The 12,476-nt window shown below is 27.5% G+C and overlaps 1 protein-coding gene across 1 annotated transcript in view; it reads right to left on the bottom strand.

Moving 5' to 3' along the window:
- LOC107445649 (protein Wnt-5a) overlaps nt 1-11,413 on the bottom strand; it is a 139,129-nt gene extending 127,716 nt beyond the window's left edge. Inside the window, exon 1 of the mRNA XM_087156200.1 lies at nt 11,188-11,413. Coding sequence (XP_087012326.1) covers nt 11,188-11,255 — 68 coding nt within the window. The 5' untranslated portion in view covers nt 11,256-11,413. The remainder of the gene's footprint in view (nt 1-11,187) is intronic.
- Nucleotides 11,414-12,476: the final 1,063 nt, after the last annotated feature.

The raw sequence follows: 12,476 nt of genomic DNA, 5'->3' as shown, positions 1-12,476 counted from the left end.
TAATTTTTTTTACCAAAAATATGACTGCATTAAAAACTTCAACAAAGAAAATCAGTATACCATGAATAAAACTTTTAATCTTAGCTATATACTTGGTAAGAGATTTCCTTCGACACGTGAGCAAGCGCTGATTATTATTACAGAATCTGCAGATCACTTTTAATTTAAGTTTCATCGAAGATATTAATTTTTAAAAAAAAAATTTAAAGAGTAATCAGCTTAGCATAATTTTTTAATATTCTGGATTTTAACTAATATATTTGATATTATATCTAAACACTACTAAAAAGTATAAAATTAAAATTAGGTAAAAACGCCTTATTCCAAAAAACATAAAAAATTTTTGATCATTTCAGACTCTTGATTGAAACTCCAAAATTAACGACTCTTGATTGATAAAAAAAATTTATTTTTAAGAAAGAGGAAGTTTGATACAAATGTTGTTAAATATAGTTGAGAGTGATAATAATAAACAGATTTATCAATAATTTTAACTGTAATGTAAAAATTTAAACTGCTCTTCTGAATTTCGAATACCCCGAGAAATGTGTTAAAAATTCGCTTTTTTACACAATAACATATACCGTCTTGTATCACTTTGAAGTAAAAATTGTTCTACTCGGTAAAAAAAAGTACTGACACCCTGAGTACAACATCCGTAAAATCCATTTTTACAGCAATATTTATTTAATTTTAGTGATTCAATAAATGCTATAAAAATTACGGTTATCAAATTTTTTGCTCCGTAAAATTTTACGGTAAAATGTACTAGCACTCAGGGTACAAGTACTTTTTGCTGTAATTTTGACCGGAATTTTTTACAGTGTATTTATAACAAAATTTATGCTTTAATATATCATTTTTGATTTAATAAATTTTGTTTCGTAAAATTTTGAATTAATTTTATTTAATTTCAGTTTTGAGTTAATAAACGTTATTTTGCCTACAACTACATATAAATAACTCAAAAGTTTACATAAAGTGCCACTTAGTTCCAGTAATTTCCGGCTAAGCCTTCAAAATATTTGGCAAAAGGAACCAAAATTCTGAAAATTTTAGTTTTTAATTCTCAACCACTTTAAAATTCTTTTGCCGAAAAAGGATAATCTCAGCATAAGCTAACAAATGTTCCCCAAAATCAGATTTTTTTTTTAAACTTAATCTTTGAGAACCTCACTTTTTTAATTCCCTTAATATATTTTAACAGAAATTTCGATTTAATAGAATAAAACAAAACAAAAGCTTTGCAAAACTTTGAAAAAATTTTAATAATTGCTGTTAATTTCAAAGTCACCTTTTTAATACTCAAATTGGTTTTTGAATGATAAGGCAAAAAATAAAATTTTAAATAATTTCAAAAAACCTGCATGAAAGTTGCAGCTAAAAAAGTAAGAAATAAAAAAATGAGAAAAACAGGAAATAATTATCATTTTTCCTTAACATAAAATGTCGTAAAGTATGATACTAACGTGTAAAAAAAAACTATAAGCATATTTTTTGTAGCCTTTGTTTTCCTTATATTCTGTTCATTGCAAATTAGGCTTGAATAGTTTTCAGAACACATAAATACTACTGTGCAGTAATTTACCACTCAATAATTATCTTCTTTTTTTTTCATTTTATTCAATGATAATTTATACGTTGAGAAAAATTTCATTAAAAAGCAATTCACTACATTTCTCAAATAATTCATTGGAAAAAATTTTTACAGAAAAGTAAGGAAGCCTCTTAATTCTCACTATAACCCAAAAAAACCAGAGAGCTTATAACTCAAACTCGGTTTTCATGATGAAACTAACCCTCATCTGCGTCATATGGATAAGAAAAAATCGAAGACACGACTTGACCTGATGTTGGACCCCCAGAAATGAAATATATATTTAACATTACATATGAAATTTGCATTTCTATTATATTTATACCTTTGTAAAAACCAATTTACCTACCTATTTTTCATATTCTCCAACATATACGCATTTATAGACACCTGACATGATTTAGAACTATTTACTTACTTTTTAAACAAACGCGTGTAATCCGGACCTTGCGGTTAACTGAGCTCATAAGTTAAAGAATACTTACCAAAAATTATAATTACTTACCAAAGTCATAAAACTTTTTTTGTGAAACTACTTACCTAAATTGACTGATAACCTAGTGAAACAATTAAATTTGATTTATATAGTCTGCTTTTATAGTTATAGAATGAATTTATTTAAGGATAGAAGTTTGAACTGAACTTTATTAGGTTTACATTGATTAGAAATGAATAATTACAGAGCTTCTTAATTAAGCCTCACACCATGATGCTTTAGTAGGGTGTCCGAATACTTATGTCCAAATAGCGAACTATTATTCAACCTGAAGTTACTATTTCAAGTATTGGATGATACGGTTAAAAATATTGGGGCATGCAGAACCATATCGTACATGTTTGCATAATATTAAGGTTCAGTAAGTAAGCTTATGTAGTAAGTGGTCAAGGTGAACCATATTATCAGAGGTAGAGGTTAATCGTTTTTACTCTTGGTCACTAGATTCCACGGTTCAACTTGAACGAAAATTTGGTTCAGGCTTACCACTTTATTGAGGTTACAATAAATTTCTACGATGCTGGAGAGACTTTGTTAAGCGTTACGGTTTCCTCTAAAGTCAACGCTAACACTATTTGATCTTCACAGCGCATGCGCGCATGTTTAAGGTTAGTGTTACGGTTACCGCTACACAAACGCTACGCAAAATCTATCTGTTATATTCCAATACTCTGATATTAAAGTTTAACATTGTGCCGATTTTGTTGAAAACGTAGAACAGGAATAATTTCTTGTTATTGAAACTGTCAGATTTTTTATCGAATATAAATCCAAATGCTTATTTTATAACAAACTTTGTAGCATTGTAAGCAAATGTATTTCATTCTTGATTAATTTTTACCCATTAATTTACTCTCAATCACATATTTAAATTATTTTGAGAACATATAATCTTTAACTTAATCTGAGATATTAAGAAAATAATTAAAGACGTTTATTTTCTGAATTGGGAAAATTAAACTCCCAAATTCAAGCTAAAAATATTTTTAATGTTTGAACGAACAACGAAAATGCTTAAATTTCGCTTCCTAATTTTATAGCCTTACAAAATCCTAAGCAAAAAAAAATCTTATTGTTTTTTTTTTACAAGACAAAAAAATTTAAGTAAGAAATCCCTCTATTCAAAATAAGACAAACTTAATATGGTACAGATCACGAACTATTTTTTTTTTATTAGAACACGGTTTATGTAAAAATCCAATATATAAAAACAATATCGATAAAAAGTCCCAAACTAGAAAAAAAAATTTCAGATTACTAAAATTTTCAGTCTAAGAAAATCAATGAGACAAATTTGAATGTACTTAAACTGCACATCCATGTTTTCATCGAGAATTTCTAGTTTATCGAAGCGAGGAATATTCAATCGCCTCAATTTAATAAAGAAACAATAATTCGCTTCAACAACAATTCCACCTGAATGAAATGATTTCAAAAATGAAAAACCCAGAACAAAATATTGGAATGAGTTAATTACGATGAAGAGTCCGGGTCGTAACTTCGAGATAAGGCCACTCGGTCACGTCTGCCCCATCCAGAAGCCATCGGCGCGATCACGGATTTCCCCACTTGCCGATTTAAGTGATCACTCGAACTCAACTTCGATCCCTCATCGATATGGGTTTTCAAATAGGATGGATTTTTATTTTCTTAAAACACGCGTCAATTTATGGTGATTTTCTAGAACTATATTGTGGATATAACCACCTCGCCCATTCATTGACAAATCGGCACTTTCTGAACTTTGTAAACATATGAATGAATGGGTAGAGTTGTACGAACTACAAAAATAATACAGCGCAAATTATAGGTTTTTTACAAGTTCTGATTCAGATTTAAATCATGGAATAAAATAAAATCAGACTTAAAGAGAATTGTTAGATATCGTCTGTTTCTCGACACAAATGTAAAAAGTTCATGAATGGTTGCCTTATAAGTTAGTGTATTTTATCACTGTAAAAAATTCCCATTCTTTTTACAGACTTCTTCTGTATATTTGACGGTTTAATGCTGTTTTGTTGACAAAATGGTTTTTTCTTTGATTTTCCTCCTAAATGTATCTACACTGAAAAAAATCCCCGTTCTTTTTACGGATTTTTTCTGTATATTTGACGGTGTAAAGCTGTTTTGTTGACAAAACGGGTTTTCTCTGTTTTTCTTCCTAATCATATACAGATTTAAACTGTCAGCTCAAATTCTTGTCAGTCAAACTCTCCCTTTTTCAAATTTATCGAGTAATAAAGAAGCCGTATTTGTAAACATATGAATTAATGGATAAAGTTGTGCGAACTACAAAAATAATACAGCGCAAATTCTAGTTTTTTTTTCAGATTCAGATTTAAACGTTGGAATAAAATAAAATCAGATTTAAAGAGAATTATTTCCTAAAAAAGACTGCGATATCCGTCTATTTCTCGACACAAATGTAAAAAGTTCATGAATGGTTGTCTTATAAGTTAGTGTATCTACACCGAAAAAAATTCCCGTTCTTTTTACGGACTTTTTCTGTATATTTGACGGTTTAAAGTTGTTTAGTTGACAAAACGGTTTTTCTCTGTTTTTCCTCCTAATCATAAACAGATTAAAAGTGTCAGTTCAAATTCTAGTCAGTCAAACTCTCTCTTTTTTTCAAATTATTTTACGATTGTTTTCTATACTTGCTCTTATTTTTCTTATTTTAAACATCGTATAAATAAAACTGCGATTCAGTTTTATTGTCGAATTGATAACCTGATTGTTACTTATTATATTTCTTTAGATATAATTCTTTTGGTAAGTTAAGTTGTCAGGCATTTTTATATAGGCTACAGTTTTAAATGTTTTTACACTTAAATATTATTTCAACAATTAAGACTTTTAATAATAAAACAGTTTAAGATTTTTCGCCTTAGGGAGCCACTATAGCTGCGGTAGCTCAGAGAACTGAGCTATAATAAACAAATGAGGTAACTTAGGTTCGAATCCCGGTGATCACTAGTTGTAATCGTAGATATGCACCAACTGCAATGCAGGAATGCACCAACTGTAATGCTGCTAGTTATTTTATGAAATTTTTTATTATGATAACAGAGTTTTTTGTTTAAATAACTCAACGTATCTGCTTAAAAAAAGCCCTCTGATTTCAAATAATATTTTTTTTCTGTGAAATAAGAGACTTTATACTAGCTCAGAAGCTGTCAGTTTTTTTCTGTAAATTTAACAGATTTTTTTACAGTGTACTGTATCTTCTCATTTTCATTCTTCCTAAATTTTGTACTATATTATCTTTCTCCGGTTAAGTACTTTCGTTTCAAAAAACTTATTAGCAATTGTTTTTTATGTTAATTTACTTTGTGTGCTTTAGAATTTTCATTCTTTCTAAATTCTGACCCCAATGCTGACGTAAAATATCCTCAGTGGTAGACGGAACAAGGGTCAGAATCCGTCGCGCTAAACTTGGAAGGTTTTCGTGTTTTTCCTCTACATATAACTCAAATGCGAGTTGCTTTTCCTAAAAAGTCCTCCACGAAGGCTAGTTTGTCCCAATGTTTGATCCAGAAATTCCCTTGTCTTCTGGGTTAGTTTCCAAAAGTCGTATTCATTGCTGTTATTTTTAATCATTACATTAACAAAGTGTGAAAAAAAATAATTTCATGGATTAAAATACAATTAAATTAACTACATAATAGAAATAAAAAAGATTAAATTTTTAGAGAAAATTTTTTTAGCTGGTGTGCCAGTATAAAGCCGTTTATTTCACCGAAAAATTATGCTATTTAAAAACAGGTGCCTTTTTTTATGCAGATAAGTACTGTTATTTTAACAAACAAGCACAGTTATTTTAACTAGCTTTGCTATTTTAGCAAAAAATATAAATAAAATAGCTATGTCAGCATTGCGGGCAGTACGAGCCGAGAGTAGAAGTCTAGCAACCATTCGACACTGGGATTCGAACTGACAGAACTAGAGAACTAGATTTTGAACTTCCAGTTTTAATCCGTTTATGATTAAAATGAAAAACAGAGAAAAACTGTTTTGTCAACAAAAGAGTTTTAAACCGCAAATATACAGAGAAAGTCTGTAAAAAGAACGAAATTTTTTTACAGTGTTTAAATTATTCAATTTTTTTTTTAAATTTTATGTAAGTAAATTTTAGCTTATATTTTATTTAGCGTTGTGACTGTTTATTGTTAAAAAAAAAATTGCATTTGAGGAGGGGTTTAAAATTAGATAAGTTTCGAAACTTGAAAAACGTTGACGTAAATATCTGTGATAGAAATTTGATTTGTTATTAAACGTAATTTATTTGTTTTGGTGTATTTCTCTTAACTACCGTGAATCAAATAATGGGTTAGTAGTCGAAAATGGATAAATATACGAGTATCTAAACATCAAGTATAAGAAATAAAGAAGTGGGTTATTGTTTATAGTATGTATAGTATAGTATGATTAACACTTCATTTTCTGAGCAGAAAATTTCACTGAGTTTAAAGCAAAAAGTAAATTGTAAAAGATTAAATCAAACATTTATTTTAGTATTTTGTACACTTAACTAAAATATTTCTATCATTGCGTAATTATCAAAATGCTGTTGAACTTCTGAGAACAAAAGAAATACCAGAATAGAACTACCAGAATATGGTATAATTTACCGTGTTTCTGGATCTATAAGAGCACCTAAAAGCACGGCAATGTTCACCGAAGTGTTTGGTAATGATTTTGGTAAAATTAAAATAAAATATGGTTTTATAATATCTCATAAAATTTGGTAAATGCGGAGAAATTTGGTAATTTTTATCATGATACCTTGGGGAATGGAATAAAAACCATTTATTTGGTTAAATCTACTTTTAAATTTTTTATATATACTAAGAGTGTGATTGTAAGGCAGTAATTTTAAAAAGCAGAATTCCCGGTAAACCGTTACCATATGAACGAAAACCGTTGTCATATGAATGGTTTAAATACAGTAGATTTTGGCTTTATTGCCAGAATTATGGGGTTTTTTTTTTCTTTACTAAAAATGTCTTTTCGATACAGTATGGTAATTTTAACATAATTTTTTTCTCCGTGTAATAATGCGACAATAATATGAAGTGCTTTAAACACGCAAAAATGTTATGCACAGAATATGTAGTAAGAATTCGCAATGTCAAGTGATGTTTTACTTCTAAAATAAAAATTTAAAAAAAAAAAAAAAAAAAAAAAACCACTGATGGTGGAAATTATAAGCTACTCAACTTAATCGTCCTTCGTAGCTCAAAAATATTTTAACAGAAAAAGGAATTTTCGCTTATTTTTATTTTTTTAAATTTTCCTTTTCTTAATTTACTTAGATATAATGTGTTTTTATAAGCGTAAAAGCAATAGCTTGATTAGCTTTACGCTTTAAATTATAATATTTGTGAGTAGATTAGTTAGTGTTAGTTTATACTATAAAAGATTTTATACTATAGAAGTAGCAAAAAATTGTTAAAAAAAATTAGTTAAATTCTTAATGTGAAATTTCATTGTTTACATTTTTCAATGATTTTCCGGTATTGCTTTAGTATTAATTTCTTTAAAAATAAACTTATACTTAGATCAGTTATCTTACTCCGAATGTTAAACTACAATATTTTTATGAACAATTAAAGAAATTATTAAAACAGTTTATATTTAAAAATGTTAAAATAGTAAAAAACAGTAAAAAAGTTAAGTTACGCTGTTGAAAAAATTTTCAGATCTTTTTTTAAGTAAAAAACCTCAAAATAAATTTTGTTATGCAAAATTTGCATTGCTATTTCTTTCCAAATAATTTTTATTTTACGATATCACTATAAAATCACTTCATAATTCGAATTTTCTAAAGTAAATTTAAATATTCTTTAGGTACTGTAATGACATGAAATAAACACAAATTATAAATTAACCAATTTTATTACAATATCTAATGAAATTAATTCTGGAAGTGTGGTCATATATTTTATTATTGAGGCATCAAAATATTTTTGTTTTCAATATGCTAAAACAGGAAAGAATTTATTCATGCTTTACAGAAATTCAATAATGAAAAACGACTTGAATAAAGCACAAATAAAAATGTAAAAATGGTCATTGGTTCTGTAAACAAGAACTTTCGTGAGTATCGAAACCCAAAAGATTAACGTAACTATAAAATATAGTGGAATCAAGTAAATCGACTGTTTTTAATCACTTAATTCCGCCTGACTTTGAATTTTCACACCGAGGAAATTTCGGATTTATAAAACCGAAACTATAGTATGTCCATTTTTTGCTATTATTTGGGCATTATTTACCTTTAGCATAATAAATCCTATCTTCATTTGGAGCTTTCTTTTATTTAAAAAGTATCTATTACTTAAATGATTAAAAACAATACCCATATGGGTTGATAAAACTAATACTTGAATTTATACAGATCTAGCATATTTAAAATTTGCTTATCAAAAATCAATTGACTTCAAAGTATATTAAAAATATGTTTTGCATTTCCTTATAAGAGTAAATAAAATATTTAAGATCGATGCTTGTATTGCATTTAAAATTGCTTTTAAGTAAATATTATTAAAAATAAAATTTTCATAAAATTTTCATTAAAAATAATTTAAAATAATTTTCATTTATAACTGCTACTACTAATGCTACTTTAATATAAATTTCACTCGGCAGCACTTGATTGAATACATGATTCTTTCACATGAAAACATGATGTTTTCACATGAACACATGATTCTTTCACATGATTCAAACATAAAAAATCTTCAATATGATATTTCAAATTATTATATTACAGACATATTGTTAGAAACTGTAATTTCACCTGGAAAAGTTGTGGCTTTTAATATGAACTTAAAAAGATGCATAAAAATATGCACATCAAGTTTGCCTTAGAGTTGCCAAATCAAATAAAATAAAGAATTGCACTTAATGGTTTTACTCCAGCAATATATAATTTTTTCTTAATATGAGTATTATGCTTGAGAAAATAATTATCGCTATATGAATTAATTGCTACGTAGTGCAATTCCTGTATTTAGTTATTAGTTGACAAGTTAATTTTGAAAATTGCATATCAATATAGTATAAGCTCTGCTTTTAAGGTAAAACATTGCTTTTTACGATACAACACGCGATTTAGTGAAGATTTTTATTATCTTCATAAAAATTTAATGCTTGATGACAGATAAATATACCTATCTTATACACTATGGAAAAATACAAACCTAACAAGTAGCCATAAATAAAACAGAATTGTTTTTCGTTTTTTTTAATCGCATAAAGTTGCCTTTTTAAAAGCAGAAATATTTTAAATTAGCTTTTCCCATTTAAAAAAAAATCGTAATGTTATTGTGTTTTAGAAATTTTGTAAATAAAAATTATTTTTATAGCGTCAGAAAATTATTGATAGATTTGAGATTATTTATTATTTTTTATTTGACAGCATAAAGCATAATTTATAATATAGTAAGACTAGAAAATTGTCTATAATAATATGAACAACAGATAAAATAAAATTTGCCTTTTTTTCTCGCATTCTTGGTTTTTTTTCTTGCTTTTATTGATTTTATGTTTGGAAAATTACTTTTTTAATCGTAGTAAGTGGTCGTTAGATTAGTGATTATTTATTATTTAACAACATAATGTAGATAGTATAATGAGCCTAGAAGACTGAATATAATAATACGAACAACAAATAAAGTAAAATTTATCTTTTATTTCTCAAATGGTTGCTTTCTTTCCAGTTTTTATTGCACTTTAGACATTTTGTTTGAAAAAAAAAACTAGTCTTATAATGTTAGCAAATGATAGTTTGATTTGAGATTATTTATTGCTTTTTGTTTGACAACATGATATAGTAAATATAATTCAACTAGATAATTGGATACTATAATATGAACAATAAATAATGTGGATTTTTTTCCTTACATTGTTGTTCTCTTTCTTGTTTTAAATGATTGTTAGATCTGTGATTAATTATCATTTTTTTACTAACAACATAATATAGTCAGCCTAGAAAACAGAATATTATAATATGAACAACAAATAAAATAAATTTCGTCCTTTTTTCTCACATTTTTATAGCGCCTTAGACGTTTTGTTCTCAGAATTACTTTTAAAGTATTAGCAAACAAGTGTTAGATTTGTGATTTTTCATTATTTGACAGCATAATGTGGTTAATATAGTCAGACTAAAAATCTAGATACAGTAATATGTACATGCACAAAAGAAATCGTCTTTTTCTCACATTGTTGTGTTTGTTTAAGATTTTATTGCACTTTAAACGTTTTGTTTTTAGAATTACTTTTAAAGTGTTACAAAATCAATGTTAAATTTGTTATTATTTATTATTTGGCAACATAATATAGTTAATATTTTCAGACTCGAAAATTGGATACAACAATACGAACAACAAAAAGTAAAATTCATCTTTTTTTCTCACATTGTTGCGTTCGTTCTTTTTTTAGACGTTTTGTTCTTAGAATTACTTTTTAAGTATCAGCAAATCAAAAAAGTATCAGCAAAACTAAAGTATCAGCAATCTTTATCATATCAGTATAAAAAAATCAGCAATAAAGTATCAACAATCTTTATCAAATCAGCAATCTGAAGTATCAGTATCTTTTAAAGTATCAGCAATTTTAAAGTATCAGCAAATATGATTGTTGGATTTGTGATTATTTATTATTTGACTAAATCATGAAGTTAATATTTTCAGAATGGAAAACTAATACAATTACATGAACAACAAAAAGTAAACTTTGTCTGTTTTCTCACATTGTTGCTTTCGTTCATTTGTTCTTTTAGATGTGTTGCTTTAGAATTACTTTTAAAGTGTTAGCAAATGATTGTTAGATTTATGATTATTTATTATTTGTAGTTAATATCATCAAACTAGAAAACTGAATACAACAATAAGTAAAATTTGTATTTTTTTTTCACCCATTGCTGCTTTCCTTCATTGCCACAAAAGTTTGCCATGCTTTCTCCTCATTTTGAGCAAACTTTTCTATGTTTTAATTACATTTTTTCCCTCGATTTCTCATGTAAACAAAATTTCTCACTTTTTCTTCTTTTTTTGAAAGGTGTAAATAAAGTTGAAAGGTCACTTACCACCAGCTCGCTCGGACCAGAGGCAAGAGCAACAGAAAGCCGCCTCTGGCCGCGTGTTCACACTTCATCCTCGGCTTCAGATTCTCATCCGGCACTCTCCTCCGGAATCCCGCCTTTCGTCTGAGGGATGCTCCCAGGATACGCCAATCAGCCTCTTGACGCCCGCCCGGCCCTCTAGTGGGCAGCTCTGTATCCACTTCACCTGTTTGACCACAATCATCCGATTGGAAAGACTTTTCATTCTACTCATCAATCTGTAACTCTACTTCATGCAATAATCCACGGGGATGCCCATGCGTCATTGTACTCGGGCGCTAATTTTAAGACACATTTTAGAAAAAAGATCCTTTTTCGATCCCAGTTGAAGTTTATTTAATAACTTTCAGTTTGCGCAAGGATTGAAAACTTTATCTGGGAGATTTTCAAGATGATAAATATTTTATAATCCGATGACGGGTTATACGTATCAACGATGCAAGATAAAGTTTTCTCTTTATATGGATAATTTGTCGAAGTGTGAAGGAAATATGCGACAAAGTTTCATCAAAACCTATCACTTATTTCCCTTCACAATAATATTTCATTTTATTGAAGATTTAAAGAACATATTTTAAGTCAACTTGCAGTTCTTTTTCAACTATTTCCTTTCCAAATATTAAAATTATCATTCCACTTACATTATTGCGTAATTTTCACTGTAAAATTTTGAGCCTTCTATTCATTTAATTATTTTTCAATTATTCAATCTAGATCAAAGTACAAGCAATCTAGACCCTAACATAATTACGCTATTTTCCTTGTCAAATTTCTTTTCATTCATTTAAGTTATTCAATTTTCTCAGTTATTTACATTTTTTCAATTATTCAACTTTAGTTAAAGTATTAGCATCAGTCTTTGCATTAACAGTATTACTCGGTTTTCATTGTCAAATTTATTTTCATTCAACTTGATCAATTATTTCAGTTATTTAATTTTTTTTAATTATTTAACTAGTGCTAAAGTACGAATATCATCCTTTATACTAACTGTATTATGCGATTTTCATTGTCAAATTTCTTTTCTTTCGAATTAATAAATAATTTGATTTGTCATCTGATTTTAAATCTTATTTAAATTTTTTTTCAATTGTTCAACTATTGTATTTATTCTTTAATTGTGTAACTATTGTATCTATTCTCTTTTTATTCATTTAAGTTAATAAATTATTTTAGTTATTTTTTTTTCAATTATTCAGCTTTAATTAAAGTATTAGTATCAGTTTTTACACTTGTAGCATTACGCAATTTTC

Source organism: Parasteatoda tepidariorum, chromosome 12, assembly GCF_982258835.1.
Source record: "Parasteatoda tepidariorum strain Cologne lab strain chromosome 12, Ptep-v5.0, whole genome shotgun sequence".
Taxonomy (NCBI): domain Eukaryota; kingdom Metazoa; phylum Arthropoda; class Arachnida; order Araneae; family Theridiidae; genus Parasteatoda; species Parasteatoda tepidariorum.
The sequence above is the reverse complement of the archived record's forward strand: the minus strand, read 5'-3'. Positions and strand labels throughout refer to the sequence as shown.